General features: G+C 38.2%; 3 protein-coding genes across 10 annotated transcripts; 1 reads left to right on the forward strand and 2 right to left on the reverse strand.

The window, feature by feature from the left end:
* Positions 1 to 557: 557 nt before the first annotated feature.
* LOC146512832 (ferritin, middle subunit) lies at positions 558 to 2,492 on the reverse strand. Of its 3 annotated transcripts, none has more exons than XM_085171427.1 (5): positions 2,365 to 2,492; positions 1,739 to 1,842; positions 1,471 to 1,617; positions 1,227 to 1,352; positions 558 to 1,095 (listed from the first exon to the last, which is right to left on the reverse strand). In XM_085171427.1, exons 2-5 carry the CDS (start codon positions 1,838 to 1,840, stop codon positions 946 to 948), a joined length of 525 nt encoding a protein of 174 aa, XP_085027553.1. In that variant the 5' UTR covers positions 1,841 to 1,842; positions 2,365 to 2,492; the 3' UTR covers positions 558 to 945. The 3 variants fall into 3 exon arrangements, with proteins under 3 accessions (XP_085027553.1, XP_085027554.1, XP_085027552.1); XM_085171428.1 differs by lacking the exon at positions 2,365 to 2,492 and adding an exon at positions 1,988 to 2,258; XM_085171426.1 differs by lacking the exon at positions 2,365 to 2,492 and adding an exon at positions 1,985 to 2,256.
* Positions 2,493 to 5,491: 2,999 nt separating this feature from the next.
* Positions 5,492 to 18,068, forward strand: LOC146512833 (receptor-type tyrosine-protein phosphatase H-like). Of its 6 annotated transcripts, none has more exons than XM_085171397.1 (23): positions 5,494 to 6,553; positions 7,399 to 7,639; positions 7,872 to 8,126; positions 8,236 to 8,481; positions 9,064 to 9,309; positions 9,429 to 9,692; positions 9,995 to 10,249; positions 10,359 to 10,604; positions 10,723 to 10,986; positions 11,670 to 11,942; positions 12,431 to 12,688; positions 12,810 to 13,040; positions 13,765 to 14,022; positions 14,187 to 14,280; positions 14,364 to 14,417; positions 14,526 to 14,607; positions 14,758 to 14,848; positions 14,960 to 15,036; positions 15,214 to 15,348; positions 15,509 to 15,631; positions 15,829 to 15,989; positions 17,019 to 17,154; positions 17,747 to 18,068. In XM_085171397.1, exons 1-23 carry the CDS (start codon positions 6,491 to 6,493, stop codon positions 17,903 to 17,905), a joined length of 4,212 nt encoding a protein of 1,403 aa, XP_085027523.1. In that variant the 5' UTR covers positions 5,494 to 6,490; the 3' UTR covers positions 17,906 to 18,068. The 6 variants fall into 6 exon arrangements, with proteins under 6 accessions (XP_085027525.1, XP_085027528.1, XP_085027526.1 ...); XM_085171398.1 differs by having other exon boundaries at positions 7,878 to 8,126; XM_085171399.1 differs by lacking the exon at positions 8,236 to 8,481 and having other exon boundaries at positions 5,492 to 6,553.
* Positions 18,069 to 18,129: 61 nt separating this feature from the next.
* On the reverse strand, positions 18,130 to 20,784 carry LOC146512834 (putative nuclease HARBI1). Its single transcript, XM_085171422.1, has 2 exons — positions 20,097 to 20,784; positions 18,130 to 18,707 (listed from the first exon to the last, which is right to left on the reverse strand). Exons 1-2 carry the CDS (start codon positions 20,782 to 20,784, stop codon positions 18,277 to 18,279), a joined length of 1,119 nt encoding a protein of 372 aa, XP_085027548.1. The 3' UTR covers positions 18,130 to 18,276.
* Between the last annotated feature and the right edge of the window lie 627 nt (positions 20,785 to 21,411).

The following is a 21,411-nucleotide window of genomic DNA, read 5'->3' on the forward strand; positions in this document are numbered from 1 at the left end:
CACAGCATGACGTCAAGGTGCACACCTTTGGCATTATGTGACTAAATCTGTTTTCCTTGTCCACACCTAAACGCAAAAACAGAGTTTTCGAAAATCTTCACCATGGCAGGAGTATTTAAAAATATCAGTATTCAGTGATCGAAAAGGCAGTTTATGTGTGGACTAAAGGCTCAAAAGCATAGAAAAAGCTCAGTTTTCAAAAATACCCGTTGAGGTGTGGACGTAGCCTAAGACCCATGCCTGTGTGGGATCCACTCTGACGTAAGTCACATGACTTATCTTTGCCGTCAGATAATTAACCAAGAAGCAGCTTTGAAATCGTTAACCACAAACTCTCCAGCAGCCCAGTGTTAGCACCACCCCACTGGGAGTAAGCATGTGCCCACTGTTATCTCGTGCAGACGTGACCTAGATAATGTGCTCAGACATTGTGACGAGTCAGATAACTACCTGTCAGAGCAACTGAAAATAACAGTTACACACATGAACCTGACTTTTAAAGACAAACAAGAGATTTGTCAGCATAATGAGACTTTATTGAATGTTTGAAACGTCCATTTGTTTTTCTTCAAAAATTTTTTCATAAAAATGTTCTGTGGGTTGAAACATGACAACGGAATGTTTCACACATTAAAAAAAACAAAAACAAAACAAAACGGAATCCACATGAACAAGTTACTCATTGTAACAGCTTAGAAAAACGGTAGTGTTTAGCACCACATTTATGAGAACAATTTCCCCAACACATTTGAATTTCTTTTCTTTATAAGAAAAACTGAGGCATTTCGATTTAACTTTGTCTAGTGCAATTGGATAATACCTGTGGTTGACTGTAACAATTTTGTAAAGTTTTAATGGGAAAGGACGTGCAGTGTGGATTATTGCCTTTGTCTATCTCTGTATATTTTGAAATATGGACCTTTTCCACTGTTTTCCCAGGACCTTTTACAGAGTGTGCTTGTCAAAGAGGTATTCTCCCATAGCACCGGTCGTCTCAGACGCAGTGATCCGGGTGAGACTGCCAATGTAGTCGCCCAGCTTCTTGATGGTGTCGTGGCTGTCGACGAGGAAGTGCTGCTCGAGGAAGTCACACAGCTACAAGAGAAGTTAGAGTAAGTGGTAAAATAATTCATACTATGACACTCGTAAATATTCTAGACCAAATATACTTCTTGTGTTAATAGCACAAGAATTATATTTAGATATTAAAAAAAACCCAGACATACATGGGGATCAGTATGGCTGCCAGCTCTGCGGTGCACATCAAGGATACGTGTATTTAAGGTTTTCTGGTATTCCAGGGAAAAGGTCATTGCATCCAGACCATCCTTCCAGTCTTCTTTACTTGGTTTCTAGAACAAAATGTTGACACTTTGTTGGGAAAAAAAAAAAAAAGTAGTGTACCAACAAATACACCCATCTCAACAACAACATCTTTATCAAATGACACCCATAACATTTGGGACATACAGAGATGTTCTGAAGCAAAATTCGTCCGCCTCTCATGTTCTGGTATTCCAACAGCTTCTCAGCCTGTTCCCTCTCTTTGGCTGAACGCTCCAGGAAAAAACTGGAGAAGTTTGGTAAAGCAACATCATCCCTGTCGAAATACATACCCTAAAAAAGAGAAACAAAACAAAAGAAAACAATAATGATATCTAGAAAAATATAGTACAGATTATGAGACATACAGGTACTATACTGCTAGGTATTAGTGTTACAATTACAAGAATCATACCAGGGCAAGGTAGGCGTAGGATGCATTTAACTTCAGGTTGAGGAGTTTGTTGACATCTCCTTCAGTTTCTGCATGAAAGTTTTGTTTCACCGAAGACTGCATGTCTACAACACAGAAAAAGAAAGCAACGAATGCAGCTAGTGTTGTGCTTAAAAGACAGAAAGAACAATAGAGACAAGTGCCAACAATGAGTGATTTCTCCTTCGTAGTAGAAGTAAGCCCAAAAGAAAGTTAAATATCTCCTACCACCTCTTCCTCGGGTTCAAACTAGCAAAGACGTTCCGCGTAAAATGCGCTCGTTTTAGCGAAGCACGTATTTATCAGCCAGCAACACACTGCAACTGATATTTAAGAGCTCAGAGAAACACCTGCCCCACTGCCGCCGTGTGTCATCAAACGATTGGGTTCAGGTGGTTGTTACGTTAGTACATGTTATTAAGACTGTTGCTCGGTTAAACACCACTTTTTGTACCCACTTAAACAAGAAATACCTGCTGATGCTATCAGGGTGCAGTTTAGCTAACTTTAGCTCCGTTTGCAGCAACTTAGTGCTTGTTAATATACCGTAAGATGCGCCAGACTATGAATAAAGTTTTATAAATCTATTCCGGGTCAGTGTCACCTACCTTTTATTGTGACACCAACGTGACCGCAATGTCACTATCTTCCCAGCACAAAATTGTTTATTGTTTACGCCACAAGTAGCGTCCGGTTCTTCTTCTTCGTCGTCGTTGTATGGCAGAGATACACTGAAGTGCAGCGCCGTCCCTGTGGTCGGAATGATTCCTGCAGAGGTTTTAACCTGAGCACAATGGAAGAGAGAGAGGGAGCGAGAGAGAGAAAGCAGAAGTTATTATATTTTTTTTTATACAAATACTTCATGGCTTGAGGTTTTTTCTATACGTCTGTTCTACACTTCCTGTCTTTATTTTTAATTTTTTCCCCTTCTCTGTCTACTTTACAACTTTACAACTTCTATTTTTATGTTTCCCCATTCTTTCATTGCTGCAAACCACTGTATTGAAACGGGACACGTCTCTCTTTGGATTATTTATATACAGTTGTGTTATTCCATTGCACCTGGTATATTTTTCTGGCTTTCCTTTTATTACAGCTTTACTTTTGTTTTCACCAGATTATTTGTTTTCTTAATATACCCCTGCACAGTACACTGCAATTGATTCCCTGGCCTCCAAACACGCCAAACATGTAGTTAAGCTAATATGCTAAGTGTTTTCTTTGTCCCAGTTCCTCTTGTCTTGTGTCTCTCTGTTTCAGCTTGGGCCTGGTCCTTTTTCAGTTCGCTTCCTGGTTTAGATTGAAAGTTAGATCCTTGTCAGAGGGCCCGGTGGCGCCTGTGTCCGGCAGCCTCGCCTCTGTCAGTGCGCCCCAGGGCAGCTGTGGCTACAATGTAGCTTGCCATCGCCACAGTGTCAATGTGTGTGTGAATGGGTGAATGACTGAATGTAGTGTAAAGCGCTTTGGGGTCCTTAGGGACTAGAAAAGCGCTATACAAATGCAGGCCATTTACCATTTACCATTTAACTTTCTGCCCCTTTTGTTCTTTCCCCACCCTTGCCATCGTCTGTTTTGATTCTCATGTTTCTTATGACATTATTACTCCTTTATGTGTATTTGACCTACTACTACTATTTATTCCTGTCATCACTTCGCAGTGCTTCTTTAAGCTGCGTCTTCTTTAAGACAGTAATTAGTGTTTTGGACTCCCCATAAGTACAGCCTTGAACAGTCTCTTTAATGTAACAATATGCAGGATCTTATCTTTCACATGAAGTAAAGTCTGTAAAGAGAAACTATACAAGTTTTGGGAGAAAAAAGGATAAGAAAAACCAGGCAACTGTTAGTTTTGCAGCTTGTTTAACTTATACTCCAGGATCAATAAAAACCCAGTGACAGCTAACTCTTGTCTGAATACTTGAAAACATTTTTACACATTTGCATACAACCCAAATGGTTAATTATGAAAGATGAGGCCAACTTTGCATATTTTTCAGCATTGATTTTAGTTTTTTCTTGTTCCAGTAAAGTTACCAGTAAAGGTAACCTCCATAAATTATTCAGAGGATGTCCCGCAGGTGAGCAAAACTCTTGCATGCAATATTCATCTGTTTAACTTGACCTAAAATGTTGTGTTTAAATAACTAAATGTTATACAAACTTTGTTCCAATCATTAGTAATAAAAATAACTCAATATTTCTAACTGTGCTGTTACTGATGCATTTAATTCAATATTACATAAGCTCTTACAGATTTGTAACATTTATAACTATAAAGGTATCAATCAAAATAAAATAAAATACATCAAACTACAAACCCAGCTGGGGTATTTGATTATAGGCACTACACTAGAAACTACCTTGTGACCAGCTGTGACATTCACCATGTTCATGTTCTGGCCCATTACTAGTCAGTAGTCAATACTACTACTTTATTTTGTGATTACATGAGTTCTTTGCACTCTTGGCCTAAAGCTCAACCATCTTTGAGCTCAGATTAAAAAAAAAAAACAGGTTTTGCCTTTAAATAGATTTTTTTTTTACATCTGCACTATGATATACACATTTATACAAGATGTTTAATATGAGATGTGGACTGTACAAGTAAGAAACATAACACGACTAAATGTGGTTCTGTCTGGCTTTACCACTGATCCTTAAAGATCTGTGCTACTCTCGCAGCACCATGCTGAAACAGCCACAAGCAGGGTGCTGATTCAACAATGGTTAAAGTACAGGTTGGAGTACTAATCTGGGTATCTCTGTCTAGTTAGATTTCCACCAAGAGTAGTTGCATTAGAGGTGGTGCTCTCACGGACATCCAAGACTGCAGCAACAGATCAGGCACACATTCCAGCAGCTAGCAATTTTGTGTTGGACAACTTCAGTTAGTCACAGCGTGGTGGCACTGAGGAAAGTGTTGTACACACACTGTTTTTTGTGTTCCCAGAACAATGGCTTGAGAGTGCTCTAAACTGAACCAAGTCTAAACTGTACAAGTGAGTATATTTGTTTTCTGTAAATCAATTACCAATATGATCACCGGCTAAAACAATTAAAGATAGTAAACATATTTCACAACATTAAACATGCATTGCTTCCCCCCCCCCCCCCCCCCCCCCTACAGTTAAGGGTAGAGTTCTGATAAAAGCGTTTGTGGTTGTAGGAGCCATAATATATGCTATTTATTACTTTACCATGGCAACTATCTCTTCCAGTTACTGGAACAAGGGATGTGGTTTGAAAATATTTCCCGATTCTCTTTTAGGATGTGATTTGAACAAGGAAGATGAGCAAAGTTCTAGTACTTTCTGTGAAGCTGTTCCAGTGCAGCTTTGATCCCTACGCTGAGGGAGATTAGAGATTTTCACTGATGTGTTTGATGGTAGTCTTCACCATCATCATGAAAACTTTATCCTCCTGCAGTGAAACAAAGGCCAGCATATAAGTGTTCACACAGTGAGGTAAAAAGTTTGCATCTATTGTATGCGGTTAGGGCTGAAAGATTTAAGAAGTAGATTCAGTGAGGCTTTTCACGATAGCATATGCAGGTGACACATTTATTGCCATTCAAACTATTGTAACAGAAGAGGCTGCTCTAATTGTGGTAGAAGAGCACTGCCACCACTTATATTAAAGGAAAGCTGCAGAATGTGGTTTGCAAAAGCGTCATGAAACTCAAGCACCATGCTAAACATGCAAATGATTGTGCTGAAAGCTCCCTACATAATAAAATACTGTTATTTAACTATGAATAGTCAATGCATGCACTTGTTTAAAAAGAGCTCTCTTTATCCTCACTATAACACGGAAGCTCAAAAATTGAAATGACTCCATATTAACAGATGAGGAAAACTATTATCATTTATGAATCCTAACTTCCCCATCATGTTTCCACAGTAGACAACAGTTTTCTTTGAAATATCAGCACTTTTATTGAGCGCTACTCAAAATATGACACCATAAAGACTGTTGTGACTTTGTGCGCAGTTAACAGTATGAGGGTAAGTTTCTGTTCGCAGTTCCTTATTGAGATCAACCACAAGGAAGCTATAAATATCACAACTTTCTGAGACCGTGCTAAGACACAAGAAGGAGATCCACTCTGCTGTGAAAGCAATCAGCGGAGGAATCTAAACAGTGATTTTACTTAAAACCTTAAAAAAAACTGAAAATTCTTAAAATAAAACAACACAAATATTATTTATTCAAAGTAGCAGTTCACAACTTTACCTGTGATCATAAACAAAAACGTCTCATATTTTATTTGCCCATAATAAAGGCACACAAGCGGCCACAAGCATGAACAGATAAATAGCAGCTGATATGCAGCAATTACCTTCAATAAACATGTAAGAGAGGCAAATGTTCTTGATTTGACATACCTTTGACAAGCAGCACAGCATGACCGTTAATAAGGAAGTAACAGGCGGGGCAAGGTCTCTGTAGTTGTACAAGGCCAGAAAGGAGAAGCAGATATTTACTTAGTCACTTGCCAATATGAAAAGGGACCAGAGGTTACGAGAGGAGGATGTAGCTAAGAATTAAAAGTCAACAACTTTGAATTAAAGTTATCATAGTGCAGGGTCAGAGAAATTCTTTGCCAAGCTTAAGTGTGGTTTTTGTCAACATACCAGCAGAGGTGCTGAAAATAGCAGCTACAAGGTTATCCTGGGAAAACAAAGGAATTGAACAAGTTCAAAGAATGTGTGCCAGTTAGGAGTCCTGAAGACGATGAAGCTTTTGTCTCTTATCTCAGACCACTTGTTGCTCTGTGTCTTCCTGAGTCTACTCTGGGTAAGTTTTTTTTTTTACCTTTCACTTTGATGGTGATCAGATAGTGAAGCTCAGTGTAGGTTACCCTCGACAAAAGGAAACAGTGCAGTCAAAACCACAGTGAAGCCTAAATGCATGACATGCTTCATTATGTATTTTAAACACTATAGTTATGTTTTGTGAAAATAGTGGTTTGTACAGAAATACAGGAACAACAAAATCTTGTTAAACGGCATGAAAATTCTGGACTTTTCCAGATTTTGAAACATGAATTTATTCCTTCTTTGCAACACCGATCTGGTTCCTCTGAGAACAAAAAGAGCATGAAGGAAGAAAATTCAACAATATCTTAAACACTTACAGTGTTCATGATTTAATCAAATCAGATGTGGAATTTTAAAGAGTGTGTCCGAGCAGAAATGTGTTAGATATTTTATAGAACAATGATTAAGTAACTGTAGCTATAATATACAATATAAGAATAAATATGATTTGCAATTTTAGTAAAAGCAAACACTTAATTAATAGATTTTTTGCCAGCTCTGTGATTTTTATGTTATAGATGTTGCTAGTTGTAGAAGCTGACACATAAAATGCTAAAATAATTTGACACTGACTTATTTGTTTCCTGCACATAATTTTTTTTATTTTTAGTGAAGGTTTTTGTTCTTATAAAGCAGAATGCTCAGAGAATATCTCGAAGTATTACTGTTCACATAATGTTTATGATATAATGTAGATGTCAAATTAAAAGCAGCAAACATCGCTCTGTGAGACTGCCACAGACTCGTGTTAACTGGGTATTCAATGGTGATTTTTTTCACAGATTTTAGATTCTGTAGTTTTCACTCTTTTTCTGCTTTTAGGGTACAACTGACTCCACTAAAACAATCACATCAACAGTGACGACGACAGTGACAGCAGGACAGCGAAGTACAGCAAAAACAGAAACAAGCACAAGACTAAGAACCAAGCTGCTGACAGATACAACACAAAAATCCACTCCACTAACTCAAACAACACAAAAATTTATTCCACTGGCTCAAACAAATCCCACTCCACAGACTTCAACAGAACAAACAACTACATCCACAACAGCAAAAGCCCGTAAGAATGAAACACTATACTTCGACTTTTGTTGGTGATCAGTGAAACTGAAGTGAATGTCATTCTGGGGTTTTTATTGTGGTAAAAGGTGAACACCACTCTCAAATCATCACAGCTCCTGACGATGTAACAAAAGGCACAGTGGTACAAAGGAGTGAAAGCAGTATAGTCAGTGCTTCAGTTCTTGTTCTTTTTTAACTATAACCACTGTGTGTCCTCTTTTCTTTTCCAGCTCCAGATAATGTTGACAGAGTGGATGTGACCACACAAAATGAGAATAGTATAACTCTGACCTGGAACAAGGTTAACAACACCTCAACATACATCCTGCAATATAACAGTAAAACAGAAAAGATTAATAAAGCTGAAGAAGGACCCATAGTACATGTGGTCACTTATCTGACTGCTGGGACAAACTACACATTCACTCTCTTCACCACGTCTGATGGACTCAACAGCAGTGGATACAGATTCAGTGCTGTGACAGGTTAGTGAGCACTGAACAAAATGTTCAGTTTAATTAAAACATAAACAAAATACAAGATGTTGTTGGGAACATTGTTTTAGTTTCTTTTGTGTGTGTTTTTCTATTCTAGCTCCTCGTAATGCTGAAGAATTCAAGGCCATTGGTCAAAATGAGACCAGTATAAAGCTGCAATGGAAAACAGTCTCCAACAGTGACAGTTATATTCTTGCGTTTAATGAAAGAGATATCAACATTAGTAATTCTGAAAAAGAATACACAGTCTCAGATTTGACTGATGGAATCAGATACACTTTCACTCTTTTCACTGTGTTTGGAAATGTCAGAAGCAGTGGAATAAACTGCATCACAGTCACTGGTAAGATATATTTTCTCTATTATAGATAAATAAACCAGGATGGACCGGCTCATTAGTACTTGAAACTTTAGCTGATGGAGAGTTGTTGTTTTTTGTTTGTTTATCAAAGCCACTTTCCTCTGTTATCTTTAGCTCCACAACGTGTTAATAATGTGACTGTGGTGCATCAAAATGAGATGAGTATACCACTGGAGTGGGACAAGGTTAAAAACATCCCAGAATACATCCTACAGAATAATAACATAAACATTTGTTAAATTTTCCGATTTGAATATGTCAAATTCTAACCCTACCTATAATCCTAGACTGCTTACTGCTAACCTGGTGGAGGTTAACAGATTAAAAACATCTAAAACAGTCATAGTCCTTTAAAATGTTCCACAGTTGATGCTCCTCTACAACATGAACAAGGGCAGAGCTCTATAATGATGTTTAAGGTTTCTCAGAAATAGAAGAGTGTAGCTCACCTAATATTTTTCAAAAGGACTGATAAAAATACTGAAACTGAAGCCTCGCTCCATGTTTCTGTTTCTGACAGAAAATGTTGTTACAGTTTCTTGTTTGTACGTTTTTCTATTCTAGCTCCTCGTAATGCTGACAAATTTAAGAAAAATGGACAAAATGAGACCAGCATAACTCTGGGGTGGAAAACAGTCCCCAACATCAACAATTATATTCTTGCGTTTAATGAAAGAAAGATCAACATTAGTAATTCTACAGAAGAATACAGAGTGTCAGATTTGACCAGTGGAACCAGATACACTTTCACTCTCTTCACTGTGTTTGGAAATGTCAGAAGCAGTGGAGTAAACTGCATCGCTGTTACTGGTGAGATGTAATTTCTCTAACATAGATAGATAAACCAGGATGGACCAGCTCATTAGTACTTGAAACTTTAGCTGATGGAGAGTTTTATTGTCAAAGCCACTTTCCTCTGTTATCTTTAGCTCCACAACGTGTTAATAATGTGAATGTGGTGCATCAAAATGAGACCAGCATAACACTGGAGTGGGACAAGGTTAAAAACATCCCAGAATACATCCTACAGTATAATAACAGCACTGACATGGAGAAGAATATCAGTGCTTCTGAAGAGGGACCCATTAAATATGAGGTGTCTCCTCTGACTGCTATGACAAAGTACAACTTCACTCTCATCACTGTGTTTGAGGGAGTCAGCAGCACTGGATACTCTTTTACTGCTGTGACAGGTGGGTGATCATGAAGACTTGTGTGTTACAGGATGTTTTACTCATCTACAACAACAAAAGCCCGTAAGAATGAAACACTATACTTTGACTTTTGTTGGTTATCGGTAAAACTGAAGTGAATGTCATTCTGGGTTTTTATTGTGGTAAAAGGTGAACACCACTCTCAACTCATCACGGCTCCTGACGATGTAACAAAAGGCACAGTGGTACAAAGGAATGAAAGCAGTATAGTCAGTGCTTCAGTTCTTTTTCCTTTTTTGTTTTTTAACTATAACCACTGTGTGTCCTCTTTTCTTTTCCAGCTCCAGATAATGTTGACAGAGTGGATGTGACCACACAAAATGAGAATAGTATAACTCTGACCTGGAACAAGGTTAACAACATCTCAACATACATCCTGAAATATGATAATATAACAGAAGATATTACTAAAGCTGAAGAAGGACCCATAGTACATGTGGTCACTTCTCTGACTGCTGGGACAAACTACACATTCACTCTCGTCACCACGTCTGATGGACTCAACAGCAGTGGATACAGATTCAGTGCTGTGACAGGTTAGTGAGCACTGAACAAAACCTTCAGTCTAATTAAAACATAAACAAAATACAAGATGTTGTTGGGAACATTGTTTTAGTTTCTTTTGTGTGTGTTTTTCTATTCTAGCTCCTCGTAATGCTGAAGAATTCAAGGCCATTGGTCAAAATGAGACCAGCATAAAGCTGCAATGGAAAACAGTCCCCAACATCAACAATTATATTCTTGCGTTTAATGAAAGAGAGATCAACATTAGTAATTCTGAAAAAGAATACAGAGTGTTAGATTTGACCAGTGGAACCAGATACAGTTTCACTCTCTTCACTGTGTTTGGAAATGTCAACAGCAGTGGAGTAAACTGCACCGCAGTCACTGGTAAGATATATTTTTTCTAATATAGATATATAAGCCAGGAAGGACCAGCTCATTAGTACTTGAAACTTTAGCTGATGGAGAGTTTTTTGTCAAAGACACTTTCCTCTGTTATCTTTAGCTCCACAACGTGTTAATAATGTGACTGTGGTGCATCAAAATGAGACCAGCATAACACTGCAGTGGGAAAAGGTTAAAAACATCCCAGAATACATCCTACAGTATAATAACAGCACTGACATGGAGAAGAATATCAGTGCTTCTCAAGAGGGATCCATTAAATATGAGGTGTCTCCTCTGACTGCTATGACAAAGTACAGCTTCACTCTCATCACTGTGTTTGAGGGAGTCAGCAGCACTGGATACTCTTTTACTGCTGTGACAGGTGGGTGATCATGAAGACTTGTGTGTTACTGGATGTTTTACTTATGGAAATCCTCTCACAAACTCCTGTATTTAGGTTTCTTTACAACAGATGGGTAATGTTGGGGATGTTATGTGGTTTGTAAATAAACGTTTGCAATGGTTTTTACAGTTACAGTTTTTTTTGGACCATGCTTATATAATAGCGCCTCATAACATAAATATTGTAACACTGAACATGTCAAATACCACCTCTACCTATAATCCTAGACTGGTTTAGGAGGTTAACAAATTAAAAACATCTAAAACAGTCATAATCCTTGAGAGGGACTTGGTGAGGTACTTTTTGTCTGATATACATTTACAACATTAGACAGGAGACATTAAAACTTGAAATCAGATTTTTATACTTACTAAAGGCTTAGGAAACCAAAATGGTTACTTAAGGATGTCATTTGTGAATCAGACTTTGTAAAATTGTCTTTATTTCATCTTTAGCTCCTTATAATTCACAGCAACTGCATTTGAATCAGACTAAATGAGACCAGAGCTTCATTTATTTATTAACATACGTGTATTGCTTTGTCACTATGACTGCCTTAAAAGGAAAAAGTAACATCTATTTATGCTTCTGACCCACAGTATTTTTTAAAAATATGTCTCAGATTTTGTATTCTTCTGAAATCATTCTTTGTCCTCTTTCAGCTCCAGAAAATGTCCACCATGTGACTGTGACACAAAATGAGAGCAGTATAACTCTGATGTGGGAGAAGGTTAACGACATGCTAACTTACATCCTAGAATATGATAGCGATAATATTGTTATTGGCAAGAATGACATGGGCGGATGCACGACGTCAGGTGCATCAGTTACATGTGTGGTCTCTTCTCTGACTGCTGGGACAAACTACAGTTTTACCCTCTTTACTGTGTTTGAGAACGTCAACAGCTCTGGATACAACTTTAGTGAACCGACAGGTATGTAATTAGTGTTTTTTTAGCTGTTTGTTTTCCTTGTGATACAATACATTTAAATGGACAGTATAAGTCCAAGTCAAATTTCTATATTTTCCTTCTGGCCTGCAGTGCTCTTTATCCATCAGGGCTCCACCCACCAACTATATCTCTGTGAAGAAGGAAGTGTGCATCTAACCCTGATGATAGGCTTGTGCTTGTGATAGAGCAGCAAATATGAATGATGTGCTCTTAGCAAGCAGCATGCTTAATTATTATATTTTTATATGTAATTATTATATTATTCGTATATATAGTTATTATTTATTCAATTAATTTTAATGCTGAGTGCCATTTAGCTCACACACCTACTCAGACTTAAGTTTGTAAAAGCTGGTGATAACTGAACTAGCACTATATTCCTGTATGTTACACAGTAACATGTAGCTATCTCACTCTAAAAGAAAAGGCTGAACAAATTCCACTTCTGAGTTTTGTTTTTGTTTTTTCAGTTCCAAAAGTGGTGCCTTGGATCAGTGTGACTGAACGATTTGCTAACAGCATAACTCTAGAGTGGGAGAACATGAATAAAGCCTGGCAATACGAGCTTCAAATCAATGGTAATGTGTCAGATAGTGTGTCAGACAGGTCCTCAGATACTATCAGAAAAGTAGTGACATTTCTTCAGCCTGGAACACAGTATGATTTCAACTTAACCACAGTGTTCGCTGGACTCAGGAGCACTCCTTATACGAATTTCACAGTAACAGGTAAAAAAACCCCAAAACATCTCTGTGTTAGACTTTTATAACTTTTTCTTGTCTCTATTCAATGAGTTGTATAAAAAAAGAATCAGGTTCTTGCATATAACTATGTACTCACCCATTTCAGCCATCGACTGTGCCAGTGCAGACTGGAAAGTTACCAATTCATCAATCAAAGCAAAGATTGAAGGCTTGTTTTCGACCGCAAGCGCCTATAATGGATCTAACGTTCATGTCAGTGATGGACAAGAAAATGTGTTGTTTACTGGACTTTACCCTGGTGCCACCTATAATATCTCTCTTGTCTATGAAAAGTCTTCCAGAGTTTTCCTGCAGTGTGAACACAAATTAACAATTTGTGAGTACAAATCTGACTTAAAACAATAAATGTCTGCGTTTACAACAGAAACCATTTGAAGGACTAGAATCTGTAAATTAGTATTTAAGAACTTAAAGTAATAAGTTTAACTTTCCTGAAAGATGAAGTGTGAATTCTTGTAATTTAGTTTTTAATTTTTACTCTTGCATTCAAATTTTAATCTTAAAAAAGTTTATTGCAGAAAAATAATTTTATATACGATTTATATACCACAGGTTAACACACATATTTAATATGATTCAGTATTAATACATGAGCTTCAACCAAGTATCATTTTATTATTAACTAACTTATTAGTTTTGATAAATAATCTCAACAAATTAAAAAGGCTAAAACAGAAAATCCTAACTTCTGTAAGGCAGGAATTATTTTTGTGACTTGAGCTGTTAATCAATCATTACTACAGATTGCTTTTTAATTATAATTATATACAGACTGAGTAATTCTTTCATTGTCTAAGTTTGAGGTCTTCATTCTTCATTTTTATATGAAAATCCAAATATTTATTATTAACTTTTTAAAAAATAAGAGCACTGCTTTGACCTAAAAGTAATACAAATAATTTTTCTACTTTAGAACAAATTTCTACTTTTTCTACTTTAGAACAAAGTTTTGTAGTATAAAAAGTTTAATTATATTTACTGTAAGTCATATATTTTCTGCTTTAGTTGTGATTGTAAAACCTTTTTCTTGTTTTACTCAGTTCCTCCTAATCTAAATGCTCACTGTGAGTACTGGGCAGCTGGATACTCTGTTCTTATTAAATGGACAGTTCCAGAGGGCAAGTGGACTAATGCGGAGGTGAATGTGGCTGGAACGACTCACACAGTAGCTAGTCCTGAAACTGAGATCATAATCGATGGATTCCAACCTGCCAAAAAATATAAGGTGTCTGTAACTTCACTGTCTGGGGTGAGGAGTTCTGAACCGCATGTTTTTTACTGTCAGACTGATCCAAGGGGTGAGTAAAAGTAACTATATTACCATGTTGCTGCTTGTAATCATAACAGTATACAGTATTTTTAACTTTGACTTGATCACAAATTGTTTCATTTCACGCAAGTGTAAAAAATAAACCTCTAAACTTTTCAACTTCATTGCTAATTATGCTTTTGCTCTCTTTAGGAGTTATTGCAGGGTCAGTATTTGGTGTGCTTCTTTTTTGTCTCCTGGTCGCTCTGGTTGTCTTCATTTTTCTCAAAAGACCAGATATTATTAGGTGGGTGTCACTTCACTGACAAGAATAAAGTAGATTAAATCAAGACATTTATCAAATTTAATGTCTTAAATTTGATCCTGCAGCAGAAAGAAGTCTTCATTCATTGGTGGATCCAAAGTATCTAACACACAGAGCAAGTAAGTGTTTCTATATAATGGCAATTACCCACAATGAAGAAAAGCATTAATTATGGCAAAATTAATTAATAAAATTGAGAGAGTTATGTTTTATTTATTTATTTTTAGATCTATTCCTGCTGCGAAGTTTCCGGACCACTTCCATCAGCTGAGTTTGGATGAGAACAGAGGCTTCAGCGAGGAATATGAGGTGCATAAAAAGATCAAGATTTTTTTTTCCTCTTCTGCTTCTGTGTGTTCCTGTTTTTGTGTCTTTACTGTTTTATTTCTTACCATTTTATTCGTTTTATGATGGCCAATATCTCCGTTTCATGCTTTGTTATCTGCTGCCTTCATGCAGTGCCTCGCTCCTGTTGGAACAGACCAGACACGAAAGACTGCTATTCTACCTGAAAACAAAGCGAAGAATCGTTTCAATAACGTCTTGCCATGTGAGTCTCTCCTCTGACTGTTGAACCGTGCTGTTGTGAGCTCATTCTAACAGTCTATGTCAGGTCTACTGGAGGTGCACTGGAGTTAAATCACCTGTTTTCTCATATTAGATGACTGGTGTCGTGTGAAGCTAACTACATCAGATCCTGATGGAATTTCAGACTATATCAATGCCAATTACATGCCGGTAGGTGTTACATTAAGATAAAGTTCAGTGAAGATCTCTTTATAACTACACCATACAGAGAGCATATAAACATCACCTTTGTGTGATTTCATGAGCTTTCTTTTTTCCTTTCTATAACGAGCAGAAGACATACAAGCTAAATTAGTCTACATTGTAACTTTGTCCACTGCTTTTCAGGGCTACAGCAGTAACAGAGAGTACATTGCCACTCAGGGCCCTCTGCCCTCTACTGTTAATGATTTCTGGAGAATGATTTGGGAACAAAGAGTTAAGAGGATCGTTATGGTAACCAACTGCATTGAAGGAGGGCGGGTAAGTCTTCAGGAAAATCTTAAAATGTTTTATTGATAGTCTTTCAAGGAAGTGGTTGTCAGGAGGACACATACGGGTCACTTCACAAAGAACAGATCAAGATCTATGATTAATATATATTTTGTATGTGTATTTTGTTGCTATTTGTTCATTTTTCTAGACCAAGTGTGAACAATACTGGCCTGCAGACAGCAAGTCATGCCTTTATGGAGAGCTGTTAGTCACCATGAGATCTGAGCAACAGGAGACCAACTGGACGCTGAGAGAATTCAACCTGAAAGATGTATAAAAACGTACTTATATCTTTTGAGTGTGTGTGTAGATGGTACTAAGTAAGGCTAGAAAACATGAATAGAAAACATTGAAGGCTTTAGCTGTTAATGTTGCTTTTAAAAGAATAATGGTTGATTGATACCTTAAATATTATGCTGTATATCAAGACATAGACCTAAAGTAACTGTATATGAATGTTCCTCACAGAGAAAAACCGCAGAAGAACGGACAGTTAAACATTTCCACTTTACTGCCTGGCCTGATCATGGAGTCCCAGAGTGCACAGAGGTCCTGATCCAGTTCAGAGGACTGGTGAGACAGCACATAGAGAGAGAAGGGGGCAAAGCACCAACTGTGGTTCACTGCAGGTACGAAATAAGTGTTTCCTTTTACATGGGTGCAGGGTTGCTTTTATACAATATCCACTAGGGATGGGTACCGGATGGGTACACACTCTAATACTTTACTTGACCAGTAGCTAAACTGAAGTAGGCCACTTGCAGGACCTCTGGGAGATTCATCTGAAAGTGGTGCTCTAAAACCTGTATATACTGTTCATTATATACCTTATGGTGCCTATCAGGATGTACAAGCTGCCATTGCCATCCTGTCTTACAGTTATAGTCAGACCTCTTCTGGGATCTACAGAGGAGGCATACAATTAACCACAACATTATAAATTACTACATACTCGCATATAAACTCTACTATATGTGACAAAGACACAGCGCGTACAGTGTCTGACTGATACTGTAAAATATAATGTGATGTTTCGAGGCAGTGTATTAGGAGCATGTGAAGGGTTGGTATCTTCCCACATTCCCAAACACTCCTGTCTGTGATTAAAATTGTGTGTCTGTTGTGACAGAAAATTTTGTTCAGGTTTTGTGTTTTTTAATCTGTTTTTCTTCCTGTCATGATGTTTTGTTTTCAGCTCATTTTAGTTTCATTTTGCATTAACTAGTTTCACTTTGGTTTTTACTGTTTGGAAATGTTCCGTTTTAGTTTAGCTTTCGTTAGTTTCTGTGGGTTTTATAATGATAATAACATTTAGGGTATTTGTTAGGGGGGTATATTTTTAAAAGTTTTGAACAGACATTACATTACAAATTGCAAACACATGCACTAACGCCTCACTGTGATGACAACTTTGACCAAAGGGGCAAAGATTACAATTAAGGCATTTCCTCAATAGGGAGGATTAGTATTGCACATGATAGTTTTTTGCTTTTTTCAAAAGTCCAATTCTTCATTTTAGCAGTTTTCACATCTAGTTATAGGTTCTAGTTTAGTTTTTGTTAACTATAATAGCTCTGGCACAGACACAGTGATGAGAGCTTTCTATGTGACCTTAAAAACCTCTTGCTATCTTATTATGACGCTTGTGTCTCTCTTAGTGCTGGAGTCGGGAGAACTGGCACTATCATTTCCCTGGATGTGCTGCTTCAGCAGCTGGAGAAAGAACAAGCAGTTGGCATCAATGCCTTTGTACACAAGATGAGACTGAACCGACCGTACATGGTGCAGACGGAGGTAACTGTGTTAAACTGCTTCTGATTGAGCCACCACTTCCTTAATTAGCTAATCATGTATTTCTTTATAGTCACAGCTGGTGAAACAACACACAGACAGCAGTTTATTCATCATAAGATATGCAGTTGTTTTTTTGTTTGTGTTTTTTAAATTGGGGTCCTCATTTTTGATCATTTCATCTTAAAATATGAGTTTGAAAAGGAATTTTTTCTATTGTTCAACTTTTCAGAACAAGGCAGACTTTGTAGGTATTACCAACAGATGCCTGCTTAAAATATATTTAATGCCCAGTTTTGTTAAGTAGTAATTTAGACAGCAAAACACTTGATTGAAATGTTATTATAGTCCTGTTTGTGACATTAGAGCCAGCATTTCTCTCTAAGGGTCTATGTCTACATCTTTTTAAGTAAGAGAGCTGAAAATTTGTTTTCAAAAAACAAAGCTTTATTGGGTCTTTTTGTTTCAGAAAAAAAGATGAAATGCTTTATTGTGAAACTGTTTAGCAATGTTGCCTGCAAGAAACTATCATAATCTTCCCTGGCAGAAGTTCTGCATTTCAAATGACCAACAACTTCTGGTATTTCCTTTTCAGTCTCAGTACGTTTTTCTGCACCAGTGCATCATGGACAGTCTGCAACCAAAAGACACGAATGAAGAGAACATTTATGAGAACACGTACGAGAACACAGATATGATATACGTCAATGCCACTGCCCTCCAAGAGCTCCGTCGGCAAAACGCAAATGCGTAGTGTCAACCCTGCACTCAATCTTTTATGCACTTAATGAAAACCTTTGTCTATAAGCAATATGTTGGTTTTAAACGTAATAATACAAACTATTACATCTTAACTATTTCTGTAAATGCATTGCACACTTCAGATCTTATTCAGTTTGCATCTCTTCTAAATATGTAATATTATTATTTTTGTTGTCATTGTTTTTATGTGAGAAAATACCACTCTGATGACTTGAAAATGTTTAAAAAATGAATTTATTAAAATAAGTAGAAAACAAAGGAATAATTACAAGAAATATAATATTTCACATTCACAGAAATATAAAAGCTGAGTTTTGGTTTCAGTGTGTCATTGATCCTCTTTCATAGACCAGAAACAACCATTTATGCATCTTCTTCTGTGACGTTACTACCTGAGGGGTCCTGACTGCTGGACACAGCAGAGAATTTACTATCAATAACTTCCTGTCTGGCTTGGAGGGCCTCCTGTTTGATCTCTAATGTCCCTGACTGCTGCTTGCCAGGATACAGCGGCTCAGCTTTACCAGCGTCAGGCGGGGGAGGGACAGAGAACTTTTTAGCGATGTTGTGCAGCACACTGCATGCTTTGATAATGTTAGACTGTTTGTTAAGTGAGCCTTCTTGTGCAAAACCAAGTTGCATCAGACACTTGAAACGCCTTTTCATGGAATCCAGTGTCGTCTGCATGACATCGAGGATCTTTGTGTGGGCCTCGTTGAAGCGGATCTCGTTGTTGTTCGCGGGCAGTGATACAGGAGTCAAGACGTGCTTGCTTAAGTGGTAGCCTTTCCCACCTTCAAATGAAACATAAGAAAATGCAGTGAATATCAGAGCAGGAGAGCATCTCTGAACAATGTGGACCACACAGGTGCCACTCTATTGAGAGCCATTCTCTGAATACTTTGATCCCTGATTACAAACTGAGAATCTTCTAAATGCCAGAGCCCAGATCTAAATATTGATGCTATGTTCTCCCTTTATGACCACAGTGTACCCATCTTCTAGTGACTCCTTTAGACAAGATAGTCGCCATGTCACAAAATCTCAATTCATGTAAAACTGGTTTCTTGAGCATGAAAATGAACTCCCTGTACTGAAATGGCCTCCACAACTCAAAGTGAGAATCACAGTGGGGAAGAAAGAACTTTGAACGTAAGATGTTAATGCTAGATATGCTGGTCTAAGTATTTCACAACTGTCTGCTGGGATTTCCTCACACAAGCGCTGGAGTTTACATATAATGGTAGGAAAAAGAAAATATCCAGTGATCAGCAGTTCCCTGGCAGAAAACAGCTTATAATGTTAGAGGTCAGAGAAAAATGGCCAGACTGCTTTGATCTGATAGGAAGGCAAAAGTAACCACGATTGAGGTATGCAGAAGGTCATCTGTGAAAACACCTGAAGCCAATGGGCTACTACAGCAGAAGACCACAATGGGTGCGACAGCCGTCAGCTAAAAACAGGAAACTGAGGCCACAGTTTGCACTGGCTCATCGAAACTGGACGACAGAAGAATGGGATGTGGTGATCAGGGAGATTCCCGTTATGGATGTGCAGCTGACAAATCTGCAGCAATCTGATATGAATCAAGAAACATTGACCAAAATCTCTGACAAACTTTTCCAGCACCCTGTTGAATCTAGGTCATGAATAATAACGTAATAATGCATTAATAACATGCCCAGCAAGTTTATGTGTAAGAAGTTAAAACACTATTTTATTTGTGTTTTATGTAAAAAGAATGAAATATTCCAGCAAAATCAACTGTTTGCCAAGAAGTTAATACTTTTGCCAACTGTCAATTTTGCCTTTTTCGGGGAATAGAAACACTAAAGAGCAGGTTTGTTCTTTTTGGGAATAACTGCCTTGCATTCATTGCCTTAACTTATATCTGTATCTTTGCATCCCCTCATACACCTCTACTTAATCAAGGGATCTTTACACCTTTCTGGAAGGGTTATTGCTGGGTGACCCAAGTAGGGGAAATGCAGAATTTCAGGTAGTTTAGATGATGGGGTGGGGTTTCCTGGGCGTCTTCTTGTTGCTAGGCAACCAATCATCGTCAGACGCAAACAGATGATAGTTTTGTAGGTTTTTATGCTTGACTTGATACCTCACTGTGCTGTCACTCCAGTTTACATTTCTAAATTAACATTTGCACAAGAGGTCATCACTGCTCTTACCAATCAACCAAAACGGGCTGTGCAGGTCCTCTTGCATTTCCCTTCCTTTAAAGGAGGAGTCCCACATCTCTTGCTCAAACGTGCCACCAACACAGCACTTTTCAACACTCAGTATGTTGCCGTCGCAGTCGCATATGATCTGGCTTACAACCGATGTGTAACCAAGGGCATTGATAAAAGACCTGAAAGCGTCCTTTTCATATGGAGATGCTCTGATCTTGAAGTGCGCAGGAGCCAGGACGCCCAGCACGTTTGGGATTTCGCAGAATTTCTCTATCTTTAATGCGACGTTAGTTCTGGCGTCCAGGGTTAGCGGGAAAGAGATGAAAACATCGGACATCCCTGCTATGACTCCCGAGATTGTACCAACCACAGTCGTGGGGCAGTCCGTGTGCCTCAGTCCGGCTTTCTGCAGCACGGCAGTGGTGGAGACCCCATGTGCGTAATAATTGAGCGCCACCATGACCATCTCGTCCACGGGCAGCTGGGATTTCTTGGGGGCGGCGTCCTTCATGCGGATGCGGACGGCGTCTGCGATGAAAAGGATGCAGGGTCTGCTCAGGTTGAACAACTGAAAAAGAGCTTCATCGTCGAAAGTGTCAAAACAGCTCGAAGCTCCGCATTCTGCCTCGTTTTGTGCCAGGAGCTGCTCCTGGACCGCAAGCCACACAGGCACGGCGAAAGCCATTAGTTTTTACTCCGAAGGATTTAAATAAGCAAAGATCCTCCACGGCGTGCCCGAAATCGTTCCCAAACAACGTCTTCTTCTCCTTTGGCTTGGCAGACTGGACGCAGGGCGGCGTCCTGCTGCCCTCTGCTGTTCACTTGTGTCTCTGTTTCGACTGCGCTCTCTGTGTTGTTACATATTGTAGGATTATGCGGACACTCGCCCAATTTCGTAATCTTATTCCGGTTATGCACCTTGATTAAAGCGCAACAACAAATCTCCTGGTTGCCTGGTCTTTGTTTAACGTTACGATAAAGCGATCGGTTATCGCCACCTAGTGGACAGCAATAAAGAAAATATTTGAAAAAGACTGCAGTTCATAATGTGTAAACAAGTTGTGTTAACATACAGCTAAACAGGTGTACCTAATAAAGTGGCTGGTGACCAAAAACCCAAAATTTATTGTGGGATAAAATGCTAAAAACTGCCTCTTATTCTCTGGGATAATCAAGTGCAGATGTTCATTTGCAGCTTTAGTAATGATTCAGATGCAGATTGGGCATAAATAATTATCTGGAGCCACTTTTAATTTAGACAGACATTTCTGACAGGCATTAAAGTAGTAGAACAAAATAAGATGTTCATTTC

Source organism: Neolamprologus multifasciatus, chromosome 8 (genome assembly GCF_963576455.1).
Source record: "Neolamprologus multifasciatus chromosome 8, fNeoMul1.2, whole genome shotgun sequence".
NCBI classification, from domain to species: Eukaryota; Metazoa; Chordata; class Actinopteri; order Cichliformes; family Cichlidae; genus Neolamprologus; species Neolamprologus multifasciatus.